The following is an 18,073-nucleotide window of genomic DNA, read 5'->3' on the forward strand; positions in this document are numbered from 1 at the left end:
GTGATGGTTAACTGAAAAAAGAAAGAAGGAAAGAATGAAGATGGATTGGAAGAGTTAGAGCCAAATTTGTTCATGGAAAAAAATCTGCAGAACCTTATCAGCATCGCTGACTCCAGTACAAGGCCCTTCTGCTCTGGAAGCATGTCTCTGTGAAACAAAAAGCAATCAGAGGACAAAAATCAATGCATAACCCTTTTCAACAGTTCAACATCCTCCAAGCAAGCTTTTAAGAATGTGTACACATGATACTATTGAGATGCTACATATTCACAGCAAGATGCTAGTTGCCTTACACTTCATTGAAATATTCAATCAAAAGTAGGTAAGAATTATGGAAATTATTATTGGTGTAAGAATTGAATTATGAAAGCCTGAAAATAAAAAGCATGAATGCACTAGCCAGTGATGCTACCAAGGCAGTTATTTCTCTGTTAAATCAGGAATTTAGAATAAATAATATTAAACAAAAGTAAACAGAAAAAAAAAATGCTCTACTACCAGTTTGCCATAATTTGAAAAACAGTAAAAAGGCATTATTGCAGGGTTTTATTAGTTGTTTGTCTTTGGACTGTTACTTTATGAAACTTAATAAATAATGAGAGGAAGACTGCTTAGGGTAGGTATGTTGTCAGAATAGCAACACATGATTACAAAAGAAGGTCCTATAAGAATTCAGTTTAGAGCCAAAAGGATGATATTAAAGCAGCTTTACTAGTATTTATTCCATAACAAAATAATGACAGCTATCTGAAAGCCCGCAGAAAATGATGTATTAGGGTGTCAGGTTTTTTTAATCGAACATACATTTAGCGAACAGTCTGCAGCAAAATTAAGAGCCCAAATGAAAAGAATACAAAAAAAATCAACACACCATCTGTGACTTAATCCTAGCTTTTATTGCTGTTTACCTAGCGCAGCACCTACGGGAGCGTAAGCTTAGCCAAGCACTGATTCCTCCCTGCTTCTGGCGTGCTGCAGATGCAGAGTTAAGCTCTGAGGCAGGTACGCCGCTCTAAGGCAGGCCGGGACGTACGGGAGCAGCCCGGACCTGTCTCTGTCTCTGTCCCTGTCCCGGCGGGATCCGTCCCGTCCCCGGCGGGCCCCGGCCCCGCGCCCGAGCAGCACCTGGGGCCCCGGCGCGGCGGCGCCCGTCTGCTCCCCCGCAGCGCCCTCTGCTGGCCCCGGGCTGGCGGCGGCGAAGGGCCCGCTGGTGCCGGCGCCGAAGCGCTCCTTACTAAACAAAATGGAGGTTATCTCCTCTTCCAGGCTCTAGACGGGTCAGAGAAGTGAAAGGAAAGAATTAGACAGCGGCGGACGGAGCGGCAGCCACCTACGGAGGGAGAGGTTTGGCAAGAGAGACGTGACAAAGGCAACGGCTCGGCAGGAGCAGGGGGCACGGACAGGGGGGACAGAGCACAGCCGTGCGCTCGGGCTGCGCCTCCAGCACGCACAGCACACCGTGCGAACGGAACACACCGACATTTACACACCGACATTTACACACCCACATTGACACGGGCTTCCCAAACAGCGCAGTTTACTTAGCTGGTAACTCCGTATTTACTACTGGGATTTTTTTTCCCCCCTTTAAAAGTCCATTTCTGACACCTTCTAAAGCGCAGCTGGATCAGAGCTCTAGGGCTGTCGGACATATTTACTTAGAATAGAAACCCACAGCGCTGAAATGTTAAAATATTTCTTACTTATTTATAAAAAAATGTTATATATATATATATATATACTTAAATATTCTAAGCGAATTCATGTTGATTAAAAATCTGTTTTCAAAGAGCCTTTCCCATTTCAGTGGGAAAACTTGTATTTTTCAAACACACATGAAAGGTGACACATTGCTTTAAAGCATATGTTCATAATCTGGTCTGTTTTCTGTAGGGCTATAAATCTGTATGGTTAAGCAGACTTTGAAATTTCACATGGGTACATGACTTTGAAAAGGCTACAGTTCTTTATTCCAGATTTCATTCCACAAGCTCAGGTAGGAAGTTATTAGAAGTGGCCAAAATAAAAAGCCAACATTGTACAAATACATAACGCGGACATAACACACACGCTGACGACACTTCATGAGATGCATTTTCAGCCTCCCCGAAGGGCACTACAGAGAATCATGCCAGAAGCAGGCGCCGGAGGAAAGCCAAGGTGCCATGCACACAGCTGCAGCCGAGGGGACTCACCGTGAGAGCAGTGATGGGGAGTGTGAACTGACAGAGGTTACACCGTGCTACTGTATGGACACTACAACGCGTACGGCATGCAGAAGAACAGAGAAGGGAAAAGAAAAAGAACCCCTAACTCAGTCTTTTCCTACACTAAAATTCAAAGTTTGTTTCAATGGTGGCTAAGAAGAGTTAACAGGAATGGAAGTTTTTAAATCTGCCTTCATGCAACATTGAATATCCAATAGGGGAATGTGTTCCTACCCCCTGCTTTCTTTCCCTAGATTACTCCACCCAAGAAACATATCTATTAACAGATTACATCAGAAAGCAAAAATAATCATGATCCTCTTTTCATTGTACTCTGGTACCTTGTTTTCTGATCGCTCAAAGCAGTAAAAAAAAAGATAAAAACCCACCAAAAACCAAAACAACAACAACAACAACAAAAAAAACCAAACCAAACCAAAAAACAAAACAACAACAACAACAAAAAAAAAAACAAACCAAAAAAACCCAAAAAAACCCCAAAAAACCACCCCGCAGGGGAAAACCAAAATCTCTTTGTGGTAGGTGGTCTGACTCTGTGCATCTCTCTCTATCCCTGCTCCCTCTTTATATATATATATATATATAATTAAAGACAGGCACATATCACCCATCTTTTAGCATTTTCCCACCTTCAACTTTTTGGGTCTTCCAGTCTTTTGAAATGAAAACCCCAGTCACACAATTTGTTTGATAATGTAACCCCTGTTCCCTGGAGCATTTAATAAAAAGGATTGAATTTATAGATAGAATTAATCAATTTTGTATCAGCCTGTGTTTAAATTCCTGGCAAATTCTTCTGGTAAACAGTCATACAGTCTAATGAAATACTGTTTACAAGCTGTGGGGGATGGATTAAAGAAAAAACATATTGTGGGTATCCATAAAATAGAAATATTTCTCCTATTTGCAATACATATCAATGTGTCAGTTTTTGTTAATTAAGTCACAGATGCTGTGCACTTGCAGGAGTATGGTGGATCTAAAAGTATAGTGACACAAATGAGATGTACCCAAAATAACATTTCTAGGACACAGAAAATTACTTGCAAGCATTTTCGCTGAAGCAAAAGAAGAAAAATAATATTAGCAGTGGTATCCCTGCTTAATTCTCATCTATTATTCAGCTATCCTAAAGGACAGGCAAGTATTAACAGGCATCCATCAACAAATAATTCAGGATGGAAACACACTTCTCCAAATGTCATATTTATATATGTTAGTGAAATATATGCCAGCTTCACATTAAGCTAATAGACCAAAAGTGATGTAAAAAAGCAACATCACAATTGCTACTCATCGTCACTATCACACTGCTACTAGTCCCACTAGTTAGGGTGCTTTTCATCGCATGGATGTTATCAGGGACAAAACCTCCCTCTTTTCTTTAATGAAAAGAGAAGTACAGAAGTGCAGACGTTCTCAGAACAGGTTGCTTTTGAAATGAAGCTGCTTACACAGCATTACTGATTTGAATAATCATTACATAGTGAATATACAAAGTTTAGTTCTTGTGTGAAGTGTCAAATAACTGCAAGCAATTATTTCTGTATAGAATGAAAATACATGTTTTGCCATCATCCTAGACACATCAAATACAGTAATTTTCCAATATTGAATAGTAATGAAACACCGGGTTTCTCTTTAGTGGCCATTCAGAACTTCATGGTTAGTCTGATGTTTAAGTAAAACATTGCTGGCATTCATATAAATGTGTATCTATACACATATATACACAGAAATACTGGTTTACAAGTCAACATTCTCCTTTCAGTATCGGCTTAAAAAAGTTATTTCCTTCAAGGGGAAAAAAAAAGAAAAAAGGAAAAGAAAGAAGTGCCCAAGCCACCAAGCTAGCCCCCACAGCAGATACAGTGAAAAAGCAGCAGGTTTCAGGGTGGCCACCTTATCAGTTTCCTCTGGTTTTGCTCCAGCAATCCATGGCATTGTAGTCCATTGTTTCTCCTTCCCAGGCAGTGTTTTCACTTGGAAAATGTGGTCTCCTTTTTTCTATTTGGTTTTCATTTTATAAAGCCAGTGTAAATCAACAAGCAATGAGAAAGACATACACTATACCACTATACATAAACATAAAACCAAATCATCTGGAAGTGACAGAACATACTAGATGAGCAAAAAAAAAAAAAAAAAACAACAAACCAATCAAACCACCAGATATAAAGTAACTTGCAGGGGCCTCAACTTCAAGAGAAAGAAATCAATACAGAAAATACACACAACCAAATAATAAAAATCAACTTAGACTTTTACATAAATGTCTGTTTCAACCTATGACCAACACTTGTACCTGTGCATATACCACTACAGGTAGAAATATTAAGGTACTACTCATAAATTTGAGGAATTTCTTGTCAATAATCACAAATTAACAAAATAAAAAAGTGATGCACAGTGAGTTACTGTGTTCTCTGTATGCACATACTCACAGTTCAGATCGCTTACAGATCTTACTGAAATAATGTCCTATTATCAAAAATAATTTTGTAGCATTAGGCCTGCTTAATTGAAAGCTCACCTTTCTGTGGACTAAAAGAAAGCTGAAGAATTTAAGGGGATAGGACAACAATACATTTAAGGAAGGAAAGGTGGGAACCATGGTGATAGACAAGGACAACAGCACAACAAACTGATTTCTTTGAAAGATCAATGTACTCATCTACTGTATGAAAGAAACAGTAAATAACCCAATAGAACTACAAGTTTCACAACAGCATGAGAAATTTGGCTAGGTTTCTTGCTACAGGTATTGAGGGTGGTATTTGTAGAAAACCGTATTCCATACTGCTGTTTCAAGGTTCAGTCAGAAAGGAGAAGTAGAGAGAAGTAGATAAATTCATTTCACAGACTTTTAAAGACTAAGATAGGTTTCTAGCAACTACAATTTTAACAACTACATTAAATGTGCCCTGAAGTCAACACTGTAAATTAACTGATCACATAAAGTCCCTCTAAAAGAAAACAGACTGTGTGTGTATTTATGCACAAGCTGTCTATGAAGAGATAAAGATACAGAAAAGGAAGGAAAAGTTCTGTCACTGAAAAATTATTTCTATCAATCTCTGTAAATCAGAGTGAAATTTAAAGTATCCTTAACATACAGGAAAATGCTGCCATCCCTTCCGTTTTCTTCTAATTCAGTTGTTCACGTAGAAGAATAAAATTCCACTCACTATTTCAAGTCAGGTCCAATAGTAATGGTAAAAAAGTTAATTTATACTTAGTATAAACAAATATTACATCAGACAAATAAAGTGTTAACCTGAAGGACAAACTGCATTTGCTGTATGACACAGAGGGTTGTACGGGAAGGCATGCAGACAGGTGTGTGCAGTGACATACCCCTTGTGTCTGTAGGGACAGAGGTGTGATACGCCGCTTTTCCCACTCATTTGGGCGTGGCTCGGGTGTGGATTCCATGAAATTGCGCTTGAGCTCACTAATGCTAGCCTGGTGTTTCAGTAAGTCGTCCTGGGTCTTATCCAGGTCCTAGCAACCCGCAACATAAAACAAAGTAGGACAAAACACGACAACAAAAGCAAACTTAACTGGAAAAAAAAAAAAGAAATAGAAGCAGCCAAACCAAGAAAAGTGCCTTGTGTCTGAAATGGTGACCTCCTTTGTAGTGCCTCAAAATAAAAATGTTTAAGGCTATAAGGGACCAAGATTTTCTGGTTTTGTTTTTGTAGTGAAGGTCTTACTCATGCACTGCTTCTTCCATATTTTAAAGCAAAGGAAAATAATGCTGTACATGGTTTTAGCAAAGATCTACTTTCATACAGAACATGACAGTACTAGTCCTTTGAAACCATAATTTCCAGGAGCTGTTTGTTTTCACCTAAAATTTGTAAGACCAGACGCAAATGTTTCAGGATACTGCACAGCTAGCATAACTGAAGGTAGCTGTAAGAAAGAATAGTTTAATCCAAGAAGCATAAAAATGCATCTTTTTTGATATTACAAGCTCCATGAAAAATACATCTGTGAACACAATACTACAAGCCAAATATCCAAGCAGCTAACACCTGCTTAGCTTCAGAGAGACAACATCATCATGCCTCTCATGCAGGCTTAAACTTACTGGAAGAATCAGATTTAAAGACTTAAAACCTATTACCTGCCAATTCTACTTTTAAGAACCTGACAGTAGACAGACAAGTAGGAATAGTTTTTGAGCATACCAGTACCAAGAAAATTATCTAAATAGCACCTCCATAGACCAGTGCCAAAGAGGACACCACAGTGGGAACTGGATTTTCTCATGACCATTGAGGCCAAACCTGCAGCAACCTGCAGCACCTGCAGATCAAATAACTGCAAGGTGTTCTTTCACTTTGTACCAGCTACAGGGCAGAAGTAAAGTTGAAGAGCTATGACAAAATGTAACTGCTCTAGTAACCAGACAAAAATATATATGCTTAGCTTTCTTATGAATTCATTGTCTTCTAAATACAGTGGCTGGGATTTAGTGAGAGAAGCAGATTTCACCCTGCTTTCTCATTTGTCCTCCTTTGAGCATTCCAGGTCTCAAGAAAAGCCCATGTCGCTTACGCTCACTCTAACACGAGAATATTTTTTCAGCAGTATTCTATAGTTATATTCCAGTTTAAGCCTCAGATCCATTTTTAGTGAAGAACTAAAAGACTGAAGATTCAAATGAAATATTGTCAATGCAGGCATAATTACTAATGAAGTTTTGTCAAAATAATGTAGTGAGAAATAATTATGTAGGTAAAGAATCTGGATTTTTTACAAGGATTTTAAATACTTTTTAGCAGAATGTTCTAAAATCTACCATTTAGGTTAGGATTTTTATTGTCAGTGATTGCAATGCAAAGACACTTCACATTAAATCGTGAAAAACCCAGACCCCAAATTCCTTAGTTTCAAATTTCTTTTCATTTGCATGTTCAGGCCCAGTAAGGGTTTGGTGATGCACATCTGTTTCCTAACCTTGTGGATAAACCTGCATGCATTTTGAACATTTGAACCTCTCCCCTTCTGGCAACTCTGTAGGTATGTATTGTCACAGGACCACTTTTCATCTTGGACTAACAAATGAGACTTTATATATGTCCCCCTAAAGTTTGTATTTTCTGAGTGAAGTAAAATCTTATGCCAAAGGCATTCTATTATACAACTGAAGCTCATAACAATACCATCATTATTTTAAGACCTGTCTTGGCTTGACACAAGGCACATTTCTTGGACTTGTCAAAGCACAGTTATGCAATGCACTTTCAGTGCTTCAGTAAGTTATACAAGCAAAGTTTCAATAGTGATCAAAAAGCTGCAAAAAGCCATAAAACATTAGTTGGGTTACTGCAATCCACACATCTTATTACTGAACAAAACAAATGATTTTTTTAAAAACTGTTTTTGTGACAAAAGGAATTATTTATAGCCCCATCTGGATGAATGAAATAAAGACAGCAGTAAGATTTTTAAAAATATCTTCAGTTACTAGCTTAAGTTATTAACCACAAGTTAAATTATACTAATAATAACTACAGTGATGGATAAAATAATTGAGATCAGCAATCTATAGGAAAGTTCTTATAATAAAAATCTCTACTGCAGTGATAATGCACTACACATGAACATACTGTTCAAAGATCTTTGCTGTTGCTCATCTGCAATGAAAACCAACCTTCAAGAATCAAAATTTACGTCCATTTGAAAAGGAAAAAAAACCCCAGCAAATATTTCCAAAGATATCCAAACATTCCCTTTGAATATCTGATCCTTGCATCATTTTTCATTGTTCCTAAAACCAGTGTCAGAACCAAAATTAGTTTTCTATACTTCTACTGCTTGCCCCTTACTAACTCTATTTATTCAGCTAATGTATTTGAGTAAGGTTGATTAAACTGGCAAAAGCTGGAAACTCTACTCATCTGAATATGCAAACATTGAGGCACAATGTACAAAAATCCATTTAGAATTATGAATTGCACCCATGTGTCTGCTGTATCTAAATAGGGCTATTATTCCCAGTTGCCACCTTGAAAACATTTAGCAAAGATACACAAATTTAAATTCAGTGTTCTAGCTGAGGGTTGGTTGTAGGTATTTTGCATTTGTTTGTTTTTTGTTTAAACTCAGAAACTAGAGTGGTAACATGCAACATTTCCAAGCTGGTTTTCCCCATGCACTTCATGCAGTGTGACCGTAACAGCCTGCAGGTGACGTCCCATCCCATGCAGCCTGGCAGCCCGTGAGAATGGAGAGTACTTTTTGTATTACATACAAACCTCCAACATTAAATTGCTATGTCTGACATAAATATTTTCCCCGTCTACTCTCAAGGAACTGATCTGTGAAATTGAGCCACATAAACAAAAAGAAAACAAAAACAAAACAAAACATAAAGAACATAAAATGGACCAGCAAATAAATTTCAAAAAAGACCCTTACAATCAGACAGTTAAATAAAAGAAATAAAATGGTGAAGTGAAAAGGCACTATTCAGACAAAACCCACAGCAAATTTAGGGTGCTAACAAGGCAGGCAGCCACAGCCAGGTTCAATTGTAAAAGAACAACCAAGCACCTTCTGCTGTGCTTCCTCCTCTTCGTATTCCACCTGTGCGAACGCATGACAAATTATCAAGAAAAGGAAGTGTTAACATTGGCTTACAGACTAACACAGAGGTTTCATCTCTTTGTAAATGCTGCAAAGCGTGTTGGATTTTACAGACCTTTACTTTTTCGGCCCCAGATGTTGAAATTAAGCGACTTGGGTCTTCTTGCACCTACATTGTTGTAGAATGGCTGAAGTAATTTTTGGCATAAGTGGCATGAAAAATGGAAGTTTCACACTGTGTCCCTTTCTTGCTGCACTTTTTATTGTTTCCCAGGTGAAAATTTAAGAATGAGTAACAAACAAAAATGATATGCATAATTTCTATGGTAAGTGGTTTAAATTCTCTAACATATTGATGGGAAAATGGAATCTAATCCAGGAGTTCTTTTGGGAAAAGAGTTTAGGGTTCAAGTCAAACTCTTAAACACTGTATTTACAAACTGTCTTAAATTTTAGGAATGTTGTTGTCTTGGGATGAATTATTTGCACACACACACATACATCTCCTGTTAAGTGAATATATTTATTCTTAAACTGCAATTCATTCTGTTGGTAATTTTCTGTAGCTAATCTTCATATCTCATCTCCAAGTATTCCAAATGCCTTACGGAACGGCATTCTCTAAAAAGTGAGCCACTTCCCAGTAATCTTTCCAGAAGTACAAATATCAACTGGCCATCTTAGGAAAAGATGCATTTACAAGTCAACACTGTGCAAATCCATACATTTGAAGATGGATTTACTGCTCATACTGTTGCATTTTGGATTCTGTGTGAATGATGTGGTACATATAACATTTTTATTAATTTCTGACTTATCTGGGGTTGTATTTTCTGTAACTACACTAAAAATTATTGATTGGATTAGGCTATGGAAAAATTGAGAAAATCTTGATGTCATGTTTTTCATTATTTTATACTTGGACTGGTATTATAATGGCATTGTGTCATCTTAGCATGTCTTTAATATGTACATTAGTTCAGCAAATTTTGTTAAATGTGACATTAAACAGATCCTCCTCTGTTTTGATTCTGTAATTTTTGGCTTAATATTTTCTTTGAGGATCAAAATAGGTGACCTTTTACTAGTGGCATTGCTGTCACACGTGCAGCAGACATAAAAGGAAAGGAGGCAGTTTGTCAGTCACTCCAGATGATCAGAGCAACATGCTGGTGTGACTGAGGCTTCTGTACACTTCAGCAATGTATTCCAAAGAATGCTCAGATTTCAGTGACACAGTCTGACATAACCTGCAATCCCAGCTAATGAACGAAATCAGTCTCAACTGTGGCTAGAGATTAATCAAAGCATGTAAAAAAAGAAAAAGTGCCTTGGACAGACTCAGCTTTGCACACATCCTTGTAGAGCTGAAACATCCAAAATCAAAACACTGATTTTAATGCATTTGCAGTTTTCTGAATTCAGCTTTTAGGAATTTCATTTTTCAGATCTAAACAGAACTTCAGATGAGCATTCCAGTCAATGCATGCAGGAGACAGGCATTTAAAAACCAATTTACAGTGCAAAAAGAACTTGCAAAGAGTATCAAATAACATATCTATTGTTACACAGAGCACTTTCAGTATTCAGTTTTATGTGCTCATTAACATTTTGAACTACAATGCAAGTGCACCTGCAGCTCAGTATCTGTGGAATTCAATGGGATTATGCATGCTGTAGGAAATTAGGCAGAAAAACCATGAGCTATCTATTGACTAAAAATCCCACAACGGCAATTTTTCACAAATGAAAAATGCTAAAAAGATACAGATATACACATGTGCATTTGTGTTTTTATATATGTATTTACAGGCATGTACACAGACACACCTCTAAACTAGGAAGTGTGCAAAACTGAGCAAGCCTCTTGAGAACAAGCATAAATGCAATGTGCAAGTGTCAACATTTAAGCAGCAAAATTACACACCTCCTCTTCCTCTGCTTTGTCATTCAGGTCATTGCCATTAGAGCTACTAAAGGAAGTCACCTTAGGCTCCAGGTAGCAGAGGGACAGAGCGAGAGGAAGGGAAAATGTGAGTGAAAAAGGAATAGACTGGAAAGCAGACAGAAGCAGGACAAAGACAAGGAGAAAAGAGGGGATGAAGGAAGGAGAGGTAATAGGAATATAGTGCTGAAGGCCAGGTGGGAGGAAAGAAATGCAAACATCAGGAAGGCTAGGAAAAGTAATATAGCCATCCTCATCAAGCAGTGAACGGAATCTAAAAGAAAGGCATCTGAAGAAGCTGAATGAGACACACAACTCAGTGCTTTTGTAGTCATTTGCATGGATTCTTCCCTCAACAGCAGGGGAGCCTCGACTAGCTAGGGGTCTCATAGATTCAAAGGTATTAATTGGTGAAGCTGTTCTGGTTTTATTATGATCTGATGTTTGTTCCATGGAATTGCACTCTGAAATGTCTGGAATGGTAAGGAGAGGCTCTTCAAAGGGATCTTCCTCTGAAATATCTGAAAGCATGTCGATCTCAGGGACAGGTGACAAGTTTGTGAGATGGGATGACACAGAATGGATGGGCAGTGATGATGAGTGTACGTGAGTGAGCTGAAGAAAAAAATTCTGTGCACAGTGGAAAATGAAAGCACAACAAAAATGCAAGTTTGAAGGCACATGAAGAGGGGAAAAAAGAGAAATTATTAGTTAGTGAAAACTTTTACTAAGAAGAAGGGATAACTTTACTAATGCAATAGAAATAAAAGTAAAAATCCCGCTGTGTTTTACAAGCAGCCAACTTGTTTACTTCTGTGGATTATGAAAGGAACCCATTACAAATGTTTTGTTCTCAGGCTGTAAAGAACTGTGCACTTTTGAACTGTAAGAGTCACTTAAAACAGATGGAAGCAGACAGACATTCAGAGCTTTGGCAGAAAGGTAAGAGGACAGTGCAGTACAGGAAAGACAAGCTGGCACTTCTTGGGTTTATAACTGTTTTCTCTAAGACTTAAAGAGAACCAGAAAGGAAAAGAAGCATCTGCACTATGAGAAAGAGGAAAAGCTGTTCACAGAATAAGCATGTGTAACAAAACTGTACTGAACAGCTTCCTGAAACAACCTCCTGAAATACTGCCTTCCCCTCCACCACTGTTTTGGTTAAAATACTGAAAGATACACCTTTTTGAAAACAAGGGAGAATCAGCATTTTAGCAAGCCCAAAGGCAAAACATAGTCATTCATTTTACCATTTTTCTCCCATAAAGAAACTGTGTGTGCCTTTTTTCTCATCTGTTTCAAAATTATTTCAACTTGCCAGCAAACAAAAAAAATGCAGCTGTGGTATTTGTTCTCTTCCTACACTTGAATGCAGTGGGAACATATGAGCTGCACAGAGAAACTCAGCAGTCTCACCAAGAATAAAATGAGGACAAAATTACTCTTTAAATATGAAACTAAGTTCTGGAGAGTTGCTGAAATAGAAATGATCTCCAAGAAAGAAAGAGCAGCAGATTGTACCTGGCACCTTGGGATGAAACTTTTACATCAAATCATACAAAATATAAATTAAATTTTTTGACCTATTCCCCCAGTAGCTCATACAAACAAGACAAGCAAACATTTGCAACAGGAACAGATCACAGCACTTAACTTTTCACAGAAATCTATACCTCAACAAAAATTTTTTTAAAGGATAAAATAATTCAGCAATGGCTACTAAAACCAATTTTTTACCCATGGTAATTACACTCAATCATAACATACCCGACTTTGTAGAGTGTACACAATCATAATATATGAACATTATTATTCAAGTCTAAACAAACTCAGGAAGTGAATAAAACATGATTTACCCTTTGAAACATTTTTTCAAGAACTCATGCAAGCTTATTGAACATTTAAATTAGATTTACAGCAATAAAAGAAACTCGAGGTCAGTGCCATTTAAAAGTTTGTATTCTCTTTTGCTTACATACGCTTACATCTAGTTAAACACACAGAAAGCACTTGACAATTTTCCTTTAATATTTTAATATAGTGCTCTGTATGATACTCAGAACTGATAGACACTAAATAACCTCACACGGATGCACACATTCACATGAATAAATAATTTTGGTGTGAAAGTCAGACATACCTTTCCATCCTGAGTCAATTCTAATTGTGGAGTTTTGAGTGGACTTTCATCTTCTTCTCTGCCACCTTCTTTTAACTTGGCCTGACCAGCAGCTTCAAGATCAATGATTTTATCTCCAGCAGCCTGCCCTCCAGTAGCAGAGAAGTCTCTTAGAAGACTTTGGTCTGAAATACCCATGGGAGCTATTATAGAACAAAATAATTTTGGCTAATTTGGATAAGCTGAAACATTTTGGTTTTAAATCTTCTTAGGAAAAGCACTTTATATCATCAATGATCAATACAAGCTAGTATTGATACATTGTGAGTGATACAGTATTTTTCAGCTTCTTGTCTTTACAAGAAGTTTGTGGTTCCCATTGCACTGATATGAACAGCAATGCACCCTGTCATAAAACTTGCACTTACTATGTATGGAAAAGACCCTCACAGTATCAGACAAGTTTATATCAACTTCTTGATTAGTCTTGGAAGATAAACTGAAGGTATTGTTCTTTGGGGTGTATGAATCACCATTAAAAAAGAAAGAGAAATATGAAAGAGTATTTTGTGGAAATTCACTATTTGAGAGGACTGCTTTAATGCAATCTAGAAATAGCTATGCATATAATTGTCAAAGTATTTTTCACTGGAACCATAGCAAAACTGCACAAACAGCTGAGTGAAAATAAGAACTTTCCTCCCTATATGCTTGCAGAATTGGAAGGGGGAAGTACTAAGCACATATACTTGAATGAAGTCAAAGCACAAGAGAGTGAAAGGCCTTAAATTACCTTACTCTTATTTGACTCAGCATAACATGGATGGCTCTCTTTTTAAATCATGATGATTGACTTAATCAAAATACTAGTAATTAAATAGAAGAGAATTCATTAAATGAAGGAGTTTTAATAAATACAACTTGGATAAAAATTCAGTTCATTTAGTAATGTTCTGTAATGCCTCCATATGCCTTGGATTTACAAAGCTGAGGTGCAGAAAGTTGAGAGGAAAGTGTTTCTTAGAGTACCTTTGAGGGATATCCTCTTTCGAAAAGTCTAAGCTTCACACCAGAGACTCCCTTAAGATGCTAAGAAGCCAAGCCCAGCTAATGGGAAATGTGGCATTTGGGATGTAGGGCTTTTGGGGAGCCTCTATAAGTTCTGCAACTTTATCTTCTGATCACTTCATGGGTGGCAAATAGAGCATTTCTTGGGTATATGTTGCTCAGGTTCCACAATTCAGTTTTGAGAAGTCAGAGTAACTTAAGTCAGAAGGAACATCCAGAGGTCAGCTAGTCCAAACCCCTGCTCAGAGAAGGTCAAATTAGACCAGGTTGCTCAAGGGCTTGCCCAGTTGAGTTTTAAGTACCTCCAAGGTCTTTTTAAACAACCAAAAATTTGTAACTTGTAACTGAAATCTGCTGTGTCTCGACTTGCAGGCACACCCCACTGCTTTATCACCAGGCACCTCTGAGAAACCCATGGCTGTTTTTTCTATAGGTTCCTTGTCAGTAGCTGTAGACAGCAATACCTCATTACGGCCTTCTACTTTTAAAGCTGAAGAACCACAATTCCCTCAGCTTCTCCTGATATATCACAAGCCCCCAGCCCTCTGGACAACTTGTTGCTCCTTACTGGGCTCACTGCAATATGTCACTGCCCATCTAGTCATGTGGAGCCCAAAGAAGAAGACAGTATTTCAGGCAGTCTCAGACAGTACTGAATAGAGAGGAACAATAATTTCTTCTGATGTGCTGGCTACGCTTTTGCTAATAGAGCCCAGGATACAGTCAGCATTCTCATGTTGACTCATGGTCAATCTGTTCCACAGGAATCTCCAGATCCTTTTGTGCAAAGCTGCTACCAGAACAGTGTTTCATCACGCCCAAAATTTTGACCCTAATGCTTCTGTAGGAGTGAAAATTAGTGCCTGAACACATGTGCCTGTGGACCTGTGTTCTGTAGATGATGCACAAGGGATGCTAGAGAGGCTTGATTAAAAAAGCATTGAGAGTTGTGAAGAATTCAAATTGTTTCTAGCCAAAAGAAGATGAACAAAATCAGACTCAGTAACACTGATGTGGTGATGGGTTTTTGGTTGACACAAGAAGTCATCACATGCTATACTTGTGCAAGGACTTTTGCCTCATATTTTTATTTTAGTTCTCAGAAGGTAAGACTTGGTAGGTTTCCTGAGCAAGTGTCACAGTTCGTTCATTTGTCATAGTACAGAGAATGAATATTTGCAGAAGTAAAACTCTTCTAAGTAGAAGATTTTTTAAGAAAATAAGATAAAGTTGACAGCTCAATTGTAGCTAAACTCACATCACTGTCACAGTTCACTTTTATTCCAGTAAGGTTGTGCATGCCTGAATCTAAGCCAAGCTTCATGTTATTTTGCTGAAGTGTTTTTCTATTATATATTATTGCAGAAGTGATTTTGACTAAGACGTGTGCTTTTATGTCTCTCACACACAGTGCTGCTATACCTGCCTTTGGAAAGGATGCTTGTTTCCAATAAAGGAAACCAGAGGGTATTTCTGCTCAAAAAGACCAAATACTAGTAATGACAGAAAACCCTTTAGCTATTCAAAGTGAATGTAAAAATAGTTAACTAAACTCTGAAGTACTGAATAAATATATTAGGATAGCAATATAGAACAAAATGATGGAAAACTCTAAGAAACAACTCATTCAGGCTTTTCTGTTTAGAGAAGCTCAGACCAACCCAGATCTCAAAAGATGCCACTGACCAAACAATTTTATTAAGAGCCTGTAGTGTGTGCCTATGCCTTCAAAAAGGTATGAGTAGTGTACAGAGATGCTACATACCCAATATAGTGAACTCCATATACCCATAGCAGTGCCATACCATTTAGGCAGTGACTGAACTTAATGTTTAGGTCACCTAACACTGACAAGTACCTAAAGTGGCTTTAGAAATTGAAATTCTTACATCTGTCAAATGACCTTCTGGCCATCCATAACATTAACATTTCCGAATGTTGGTCAGGTCAGAGTGACAACACATAATGTCATCACAACGCTGAAAAAATAACTCAGATTTCATACCTCCATCAAGGCTCCTGGAAACACGTTTGCTGGAAGTGCGTTCGAAGTACGGAGCTGGTCTGTCTATGAGGTTGCTGGCCTGTCGTGTCTGCGCCTGCGTACGGCCACTGTAGCGGAACTTGGAACCCAAGGTCAGAAACTTCGCTTTTGGAGGCTGTTCTGGTGATAGAAGTCTGAAAGGGAATTATGAGGAAAGTCAGTTTAAAAGGCTTTATTTTAAGTATTTAATGAGGCAATTTGATGCTACTTATTGTACTTCAGCTTCAGTTCACAGTGTATAATCTGTGCTCACCAAGAAAGGATTCTACCATAAGCTCTTCTAAGACCTTTCAAACAATGCCTGGTATTTATTGTTTGCAGTTGGAGTGATGCTGATAACCATCACATTTTTCCACAGTATGACTAAGCATCTGGGACTCCTATCTTTTGGTGCTATCTTGGTTAAATTTTAATTTTTTGTAGAAAGCTGAAGCCATGTAGGCTATAGACCTATATATATTCTATAGGTCATGTAGAATACAGATCTCTCTTTAGAATGCTACTTAGAGTAAAAGCTATACATTTCACTTCCACTGCCTTTCCTATATTCTGAGGTAACAATACAGCAGCTGCTCTTCCTCAAAGTTAGGGAATGGTATCTCAAAACTGTATAAAAGGGAGTATCAAGTGAAAAAAGATTGAGAAGACTGGAGAGTTGTTACCCAACAGCAACAAGTTTAACAGTTTACATTCAGACTCTAGTTTCTTTACAATGTCATTGGTAAAATTATATAGGTTGATATTCGCTGGATATAAGGAATGGGGCAAAGAAGCACATTGTGAAAAGGGTGAGAAAGAGGGTTACTTGTACTGTTAATGCTGGGTATGTGTGTTTGTACCATAAGTGTTGGAGTCCTTATCAGAAAGTCCAGAATGGGCTACCCAGGGAACTGGTGGAGTCATTGTCCCTGGAAGTGTTTATAAAAAGGCTGGATATGGCACTTAGTGCCATGGTTTAGTTGATAAGGTGATGTTAGCTCATAGGTTGGACTTGATGATCTCCAAGGTCTTTTCCAACCTGGTTGATTCTGTGATTCGGTTGACAGGTCCTTTCTACATCCCTGAATTTCCTTCAGTAGGAGGACTTCAATTTTGTACTAATGTAACCCGATTGCTTGTACTTTGTTTTTGAAATCTGACCATCAACTGCAACACTGAGGGTCCACTGCCATCCTCGCTGATAAGGCAGTCATCACTGCAAGAACTCTTCCCAATCCCCACCTCTCTGGAAAAGCCCTTGAAGTTCTTTCCTGGATCAGTGTAATGCTGCAAATACATGCTCACCCCTCATGGCCTACTCGCTGTATAAAACTATCAGATTATTGCAGACAAAGCTTCTTGATTTGAGAATTTGCAAAGAATGAGCAGCTCACTGAACATCAACTTCTTTTAAGCAGAACCAGCAATTCACATGCCATTTGTACTGAGAGTGGCACAGATGGGCAAGCAAGAGCTCAGACTTGCTGACTTTGTTCTCCTTTTCTGAGCACTTCACAGAAATATCTGTGTCAGAGGAATCCGATCCAATATATGAAAAGGCAGTATCCAGTGCTGGGTTCTGAAGACTACAACAATCATTCTAAATGTGTTTCAGCAAAACTGAAGAATTCTCAGATACCTAGCAAACAGAACACTGAGATGACCCTGGCTGATAACAGGGTCCCACCAAAGACACTCTCTCAGCTGGACAAAAGAGAGAGATAAATGTAACAAGCAGCTTATGGGTGAGATAAGGACAGGGAAACATCATTCACCAATTGCCCTCATGAGCAAAACAGACTAGATTGGGAATAAATTAATTTAATTCCTTATCAACCAAATCAGAGTAGGAAATGAGAAGTAAACCTAAACCTTAAAAACACCTTTCCCCTTTTTCCTAAGAGGGGATGTTTATTGGGGCACTAGCCAGAAGCATACAATTCCCCATGTCTAAGATACATATGCATGCACCTAAATCTTAATTTGTTCCAACATTTATGAAGAAAACAATTCAAGTCTGGTTCTTCTCCCTATTATTTCCAAGAGGGAATGCATTATGTACTAAAACGAAGAAGGCTAAAAGGGTTTTT

The 18,073-nt window shown here is 38.1% G+C and overlaps 1 protein-coding gene across 24 annotated transcripts in view; it reads right to left on the bottom strand.

The window, feature by feature from the left end:
* The window catches only part of EPB41L2 (erythrocyte membrane protein band 4.1 like 2), a 105,646-nt gene that overhangs the window by 8,077 nt on the left and 79,496 nt on the right, over positions 1 to 18,073 (bottom strand). For 4 of the 24 annotated variants that reach the window (XM_038132262.1, XM_038132252.1, XM_038132254.1 and 1 more), the window contains exons 12-19: positions 15,966 to 16,138; positions 12,914 to 13,095; positions 10,756 to 11,403; positions 8,796 to 8,828; positions 5,586 to 5,732; positions 4,131 to 4,235; positions 1,126 to 1,269; positions 94 to 147 (exon numbers count right to left, since the gene is read on the bottom strand). In XM_038132262.1, coding sequence (XP_037988190.1) covers positions 94 to 147; positions 1,126 to 1,269; positions 4,131 to 4,235; positions 5,586 to 5,732; positions 8,796 to 8,828; positions 10,756 to 11,403; positions 12,914 to 13,095; positions 15,966 to 16,138 — 1,486 coding nt within the window. Of the gene's footprint in view, positions 1 to 93; positions 148 to 1,125; positions 1,270 to 4,130; positions 4,236 to 5,585; positions 5,733 to 8,497; positions 8,561 to 8,795; positions 8,829 to 8,943; positions 11,404 to 12,913; positions 13,096 to 15,965; positions 16,139 to 18,073 lie in introns of those variants that run through there. The other 20 variants (XM_038132266.1, XM_038132258.1, XM_038132268.1 and 17 more) reach the window with 16 other exon arrangements.

Source organism: Motacilla alba, chromosome 3 (genome assembly GCF_015832195.1).
Source record: "Motacilla alba alba isolate MOTALB_02 chromosome 3, Motacilla_alba_V1.0_pri, whole genome shotgun sequence".
NCBI classification, from domain to species: domain Eukaryota; kingdom Metazoa; phylum Chordata; class Aves; order Passeriformes; family Motacillidae; genus Motacilla; species Motacilla alba.